At 42.6% G+C, this 7,502-nt stretch overlaps 1 protein-coding gene across 1 annotated transcript in view; it reads left to right on the top strand.

Moving 5' to 3' along the window:
- Nucleotides 1–6,990, top strand: part of Ccdc146 (coiled-coil domain containing 146) — a 110,145-nt gene extending 103,155 nt beyond the window's left edge. Inside the window, exons 16-19 of the mRNA XM_013035279.1 lie at nucleotides 583–711; nucleotides 1,259–1,396; nucleotides 3,299–3,547; nucleotides 6,478–6,990. Coding sequence (XP_012890733.1) covers nucleotides 583–711; nucleotides 1,259–1,396; nucleotides 3,299–3,547; nucleotides 6,478–6,681 — 720 coding nt within the window. The 3' untranslated portion in view covers nucleotides 6,682–6,990. The remainder of the gene's footprint in view (nucleotides 1–582; nucleotides 712–1,258; nucleotides 1,397–3,298; nucleotides 3,548–6,477) is intronic.
- The last annotated feature ends 512 nt before the right edge of the window (nucleotides 6,991–7,502 follow it).

The raw sequence follows: 7,502 nt of genomic DNA, 5'->3' as shown, positions 1-7,502 counted from the left end.
TTTTCTTTTTGCTTATGTGGTGCTGAGGAATCGAACCCAGGGCCTCGAGCATGCAAGGCAAGCGCTCTACCACTGAGCCACCTTCCCAGCCCATAGCAAAGGATTTTAAAATGGAAGCTACCATGTCAAATCCCTATCCCTGGTCTATGAAATAACCTGCAACAAAGAAGGCCATCTGTTTTGAGCTCTGCAACTACACAACATCCACAACTGTCACTTGCAATGGGAAGCAATGGAAGAACTATAACAAGAGAAAGAAAAAGCAGAGTCTTCTGCCTTCTCTTGAAGATCCACTTCTAGCCTCCTCCTCGTGTCCTATATGTGGACAGAAGCACTGCTTATGCCAGTTTAGGTAATGGGGTGTTAAGAAGAAAGTCTCCTCTATCCTTGCCTACTGAAAGAGCTTGCTTAGATAATCTTAAGATTCACTGAGCTCTAGGGTTCAATTTACAACTTAATGTTTGGGGGATGCTTTTGTTTTTAAGGAACAAGGGATGGAAACCTGGGGCCTTAGATTTGCTAGACCAACACTCTACCACTTGGGCTATGCCCCATCCCTAATGTTTATTTCTTGTTTAACAGTTTTCCCAGTGTACAGACAAAATAAAAGACCTGGAGAAACAGTTTATAAATCCTGATGGTAAGAACAGAGCCCGTCTCCTTACGGGAAAGGATCTGACCGAAAAACAAATGATCAAGAAATTGGATGAGGTAAACACACGCACTCGTCATTTGTCTGTTTGTCCTTGTTGCTACAACTTCACAGGTGACTGTTATACTATTCTCTGCCAAGCCGACGTTTTGACCTTCATGATTCTAGCCCTTGTGTAGTTCTTTCATTTTAATCTAGTCTCAAATTCTAAGTTTCATTTAGATACTTGCCAGAAGAAGTTAAATCCAGTTGTTTTCAAGACATCAAAGGCATCTTCCTCTTGTAGCCCAAGGAGCAATTCTGGCTTCTTGAGTGGATAGATGAACTTGTCTTTCTACTCCGAATGGCAATATGGGCACCAGATAGCTAAAGCAACAGGGTACACCATGCGGGGCGGGGGGAGGGGGAACTGAGCAATCTGAAGGGTCTTAGGGCAGGACACTTAACTTGACTTAGCCTCAAACATTTTTTCAAGGTATTTTGGCAACTGAGAAAGTGATAATGTCATCTTTATTGAAGGTTAGGGACCAGGTAAGATTTTACTTAAGGGAAAAAAAATATATCTTGCATGACTCTTTTTCCTTCTGAAATTGTTTTTAACTGTAGATGGAACTGCGGCTGGCTAAGAAGGAAGAGAAGTTACTAGAAAACAATTTCATCTATGAACAAGTGTCTCGACTCACAGACAGACTTCACAACAAAACTGAGGCCTGCAAACAGGACACACTGATCCTAGCCAAGAAGGTCTGCCTGAGGCCTTTTCTCCCTGCCCCTTCCCTCTGCCACCTTTCTTTTTCTTTTTCCAAACTGTTTGATTTATTGAGAGAAGCAATAGAGAGATGAGGCTTAACCACTACAGAAGTGAATCAAAAGGGAAATATAACTCAAAATTGTCCAAAACAAACTTCAATCTTGTTTTAGTGTAAGAATTCATTTTACAGTGAAGCTTTCAATGACAATTTACAAATTTCATTTAGTAGGACAAGTATTCAAAGATTATCTTAGAAGATGCACAAAGTTAGTTTCTAGCTCTTGCTGGGCACCAGTGGCTCACACCTGTAATTCTAGCTACTCAGGAAACTGAGATCTGAGGATCATGGTTCGAAGCTAGCCTAGACAGAAAGGTCTGTGACTCTTATCTACAATTAGCCACCAAAAAATCTAGAGTAGAGCTATGACTTAAGTGGTAAAGTACCTCCAGTAGTGGAGAAAGGCAGATAATGTGGTGTATCTTAGGTGAATGAACTTAAGAGGCTAGGACTGGAGATTTCAAGCTACCTGAGCTGCTGAGGGGAAAGAATGCTATAAGCTACCTTAAAGTGATCCAGAGACAAGACTAGACCCTGCCCCATGACCAACAAGAGGGTAGGCCACAGCCTTAGCCTCTATGGTCCCTTGGAGTATCTCATCAGCCCAGGGATATCAGCACTTGTTACTGTATACTTGCTATGTAACTCTAATGCAAAGAGCAGAAACAAAGAGGGAAGGAATTGCGCATACCACATGAAGCTCACAACATCTAATGGGGTGAGACAGGAGAAAATAGATCATGAGGATTCCTACAATCCAGAGGTCTGGAGAGCAGCAATGGTTCCTCATTCTTCTCAGTTCCCCAATGACTAGCATAGACAAGACTCTAGGAAAACATTCATGAATAAGTAAACAAGTAGTCCTGTACTAGAACATGTTGGGCATACCAGATAGAAAATAGTTATAAATCTGAGGCTGCTTACACTATTTATATTTGACTTTTGCTCTGGTGACTTCCACTAATAGAGTCATCATTCTGGTGGCGTTTGTGCAATTCATTTTACCTCATAAAATAAGAAAGACGGAGGGTGCCAATGGCTCATACCTGTAATCCTAGCTACTCAGGAGGCTGAGATTTGAGGATTGTGGTTTGGAGCCCACCCAGGCAGAAAAGTCCATAAGACTCTTATCTCCAATAAACTACTCAGAAAAAGCTGGAAGTGGTGCTGTGGCTCAGGTGGTAGAGTGCTAGCCTTGAGCTCAGAGAGGCTCAGGGACAGTCCCTGAGTTCAAGCTCTAGGGCCAGTGAAAAGAAAAAAGAAACACTAAGAGTTGTCTACGTTCATGAACTTTGCCTGAATTAGCACACCCATATTTCTGTGAATGATGCCTTCCTTCCTTTTGAAAAATGAATTTCCCTTGCTCATAGGGAAGTTATTTTTTCATGAGAGTCAATTTTTTCAGTGAGAGTCATTAGGGGCAGAAGGCACCCCTAATGCCAGAGCTTTGCAAATGATGACCACTTTAACATGGCCCAGACAGCCCTATCATGGCTGGCTAAGTAATAAGCTAACACAGCAGTCAGATCAGGTCCTAGGCTCAAGAACATTCTTTTCCCTCTCCTTCTTACCTCATAAAGGTAGGTACCAACCAATTCCCCTCAATGCCATCCACCTTCACATCTAGTAACTGGTTGATTTGTTTTCTTTTTTCTCTGTCCTTACTCATATTGGTTTCAACCCTATATCTCTTTCAATTATTATTATGTATGAGTTCCCTAAACTGAGATTCCTCCAGGCATGAATGGTGTACCCCCACCATTATACATAGCTAACAGTCTGCTATTTTCATCATGGAGTGTTTGTATCCACTAAGCATTGGGCTCTATAATTCTAGATGAATGGCTACCAAAAAAGGATCAAAGACACTACTAAAAAAATGATGGCTCTTGTTGCTGAGCTGTCCATGAAACAAGCCCTGACTATTGAACTCCAAAAGGAAGTCAGAGAGAAAGAGGAATTCATCTTCACCTGTACCTCCAGGATAGAGAAAGGTCTGCCACTTAATAAACAGATTGAAAGAGAATGGCTGAAAGTCCTTCGAGATGAAGAAATGCACCTGTTGTCCACCACTGAGTCATCTCGGGTAAGCTCTGGCTCCCACTGTATAAAATGTGGAAGGGCTATTTTCCCAGCAGCAATCTTCTGGTGATATATGTTGACTTACCCCTTATGTGAATGGGACCACATGTATTTTGAATTATCTGAGTTTGGAATATTTGCCTATATATAAAATAAGGTATTTTGAGGAGAGGAGCAAATCTAAACCCAAAACTCATTAGTATTTTATATACATCTTATTTCCAGACTTAGAGTTGATTTTATATAATATTCTGTAGTACAGTGTTTTGGCTGTAATCTATCACATGACATCAAGTATGGAATTTTAGATTTGTGACAGCTCATGTCAGAGCTCAAAAAGTTTAGAACTTTGGGGCATTTCCAGTTTCAGGGCTTCTTTTGTTAGGATGTCAGCCTATATAGGTAAAATCCCCCTCTACCACACACATAGTCCCAGTAATCATTTGAAATAAGGCTTGCCCCAGGCATCTGAGGTCCATACCTGTAATCCTACCACTCTGGAAGCTGAGATCCGAGGATTGCAGTTCAAAGCCTGCCTGGGTAGCAAAGTACATGAGATTCTTATCTCCAATTAACTACCAAAAAGCAAGAGATAGAGTGCCAGCCTTGAGGGGAAAAAAAAAGCTAAGAGGAAGAACCTAAGCCCTGAGTTCAAGGCCTAATACTGGCAAAAGAAAGAAAAAGAAGGAGAGAAGAAAAGGAAGGAAGGAAGCAAGGAAGGAAGGAAGGAAGCAAGCAAGCAAGCAAGGAAGGAAGGAAGGAAGGAAGGAAGAAAGGAAGGAAGGAAGGAAGGAAGGAAGAAAGGAAGTTGTGCAAATTAGTCCAAATTATAGTAGTCCAAAGGTCCATCACCCTCTCTAAAAAATGCTTGACAATCATCAAGTCCATTCCCACAGTGTAAAATCCTGGGCTGGTGTGGCTGAACATCCTGACCTCTCTCCCAGCCTGGCTGTGACCAGGTTGGCGTTGGCTTTATCCATGAGTCTCTACTTCGCATCAAACGTTTGCTCAGTTCATGCTTAACTCCTCCATGTTCATATGCTTTGGCCTCCACAGTATATTGTGAGGTCTCCAGGTCTCTTGTGGCTGCCACAGCCTCCATAGACACTATACCTATAGGCCCCTGCATACCACTTGGTCTATCAGTGGATCAATGGATCTACCATGACCTGTGAACAGCAGCCACATCCTGGGAGTTTACTCCCAGGCTGTCAGATAGATATCTCTAAGATATCATGATTCCGTCTCCAACCTAAGAAAAAGGCATATTCCAAACACATACTAGGAATACCTAGGCACAGAGTCTGACTTGTGATTTCCATGCTACCTGCCACTATCCTTTCAGGGGGCAGTCAGATTTTACCTGTGGTGCCCTGTTATTTACCTGTCCATCATGGAGTGTTCTTTATAGTGCCATAGAAGATTACTTTCCACAGCACGGGCAGAATATTGAAAACCTAACCAAGCACTAGTGGCTCAGCCTGTAATCCTAGCTACACAGGAGGCTGAGATCTGAGGATCATTGTTCAAAGCCAGCCAAGGCAGGAAAGTCCATAAGAGTCTTATCTCCAATAAACCACCAGAAAACCAGAAATGGCGCTATGCCTCAAGTGGTAGAGTGCTCACCTTGATCTAAAAAGCTGAGAGACAGCACCCAGGCCCAGAGTTCAAGCCCCACAACCAACTAAAAAAAAAAAAAGAATATGAAAACCTGGAAGCTCAGTACTATTTTGTTCTCTGATTTCACTTTACCTTTTTTTTTCTTTTTGCCAGTCTCTAAAGTTGAACACAGGGACTCCTGCTTGTTAGACTTGTTTTCTAGGCTGGCACTTTGCCACTTGGGTGATGCCTCCAGCCTATCTTTTTGCTTATTACCCTGAAGACAGAGTCTTGTAGACTTTTTGGCCTGGCATGGCTTTGAATCATAATCCTCAAGATCTCAGCTTCCTGAATTGCTAGGATGATAGGGATGAGCCACCACTGCCCAGTATACTTCATTCTATATCTCTTCTTGTTCATCAGTGACTTAAAGGGAAAAAAATCCTGCCTTTGAACAACATGTAGAAATAGTAAAGGCTTGATATTGAAGTTGGAATGTAATATATTTAGAACCCATCGAAGAGTGAGGTTTGTTTTTAGTTTGATTTTAAGTACTGGGGTTGGAAGTCAGGGCCTCACGCTTGCTACACAGGTAGTCTTAGCCATGCTCTCGGCCCTGTTTAATTTTGTTGAAAACTAAAGTTCCACACTTTTGCCCAGGCTAGCCTTAGACCGAGATTCTCCTATCTCTAACTTCTGAGTAACTGTAATTACAAGCATAAAACACCATTCCTGGCTTGTTTTGTTGTTGTTGTTTTGAAACAGGGTCCCATTAACTTCTTGTCTAGGCTGGCTTCTGTGATCTCTATTCTCTACCTCTCAAGGATCTAGGATTACAGGCATGAACTATCATGTCTAGCCTAAAGGTTTATGCCTGTCATAGAAGAAAGAGCATGATTTTTTTTAAATGGTGGTACCAGGATTGAGCTCAGGGCCTTTTGCTTGCTAAGCAAACACTCTACCAATTGAGAACAGCCCAATCTCTGAGCAGGTTTTGTTGTGGTGGTGGTTATGATGGTCCTAGGACTTCAACTTGGAGGCCTGGACCTTGTGTGAGCTTTTTTGCACTAAGCAAGAGCTCTACCACTTGAGCCACCGCTCCACTTCTGCTTTTTGTTGGTTAATTCAAGATAATAGTCTCACAGATTTTCCTGCCCTGGATATAAGATGGGGCGAGGGGCGGGAGGGGGATTCCCACATCCTGCCACCCGTCCCTTTGGTGCATATCAGCCAGGACAGCCTAAAGGTGTCAGACCCAGCTGCGCCCTTTATGATCCAAGGATGAAGAAAGTTTACAGTTTTCAGAAAACTAAAAGGAAAACGTTCCCTTTACAGGAGTTGTTTGAAACAGAGACTCGCCTGCTGCCCAGTGGCGTGTACACAACCGCAGAGCAGCGTCCAAATGCCTACATCCCCAATGCAGAGGCCATACTTCCGCTGCCAAAACCATACGGCTCCCTGGCTCCTTTCAAGCCTAGTGAGCCTGGAGCCAACATGAGGCACATCAGAAAACCAGTTATAAAGCAAATCGAGATCTGAATATGTGAGCCAACCCCCGCTTCCAAAAGACAGGACTTCTCCAGGCTCCCTCACACCTATGGCCAGACAACGTGAGCACAACTGTGCTAAGCACTACAGATCCATAAGGGACCACAGCCAACCACAGAGTGCCACAGCGTTCCTCTGACACGCACGACCTACATCCCACATGACATTCCGTGGGACACAGGATGCTCCCACAAGTATGTCAATGCATCTGTTTCAATTGCTCATTTATTTCTTTCTAGTGATTACATTTCAGAAATACATAGTAAGCCAAGTGCTGTAACTGTAAAAAATAAATAACTTGTCAAAGAGATACAGAAACTGAGTCATCTTTGTCTATTAAAAAATAAATACTATTTCAGAAAAGTGCACTTTAAAAGGTCAGAACAACTATCCACAACAGGAATACACCAAGTATCACAAAGGCACAATTCGCTGTCCACGTGACACCTGAAGATCCTGCTAGTAAATCTAAATCATGTAAAAAGCAGTGTGAATCTGATCATCTCCCAAGCAATGTCATAACAAGACATTGTCCTTTTAATAAGAATCGATTTATTTCAGATTTTTCAAAATCTCACCAAAATGAATATTTATAAACTAGCAGTCTGGGGCTTGAACTCAAGACATGGGCACTGTCCCTGAGCAGCTTTTGCTCAAGGCTAGCTACTCTCCACATGAGACACAATGCAACTTCTGGCTTTTTCTGTTTGTGTCATATTGAGGAATTGAACCAGGGCTTCCTAGGCAGGCACTCTAATGCTAAGCCACATTCCCAGCCCCCTTCACTCAAATCTTGCTCAGAAAATAGACCA

This window comes from Dipodomys ordii, unplaced genomic scaffold, assembly GCF_000151885.1.
Source record: "Dipodomys ordii isolate 6190 unplaced genomic scaffold, Dord_2.0 Scaffold207, whole genome shotgun sequence".
NCBI classification, from domain to species: Eukaryota; Metazoa; Chordata; class Mammalia; order Rodentia; family Heteromyidae; genus Dipodomys; species Dipodomys ordii.
The sequence above is the reverse complement of the archived record's forward strand: the minus strand, read 5'-3'. Positions and strand labels throughout refer to the sequence as shown.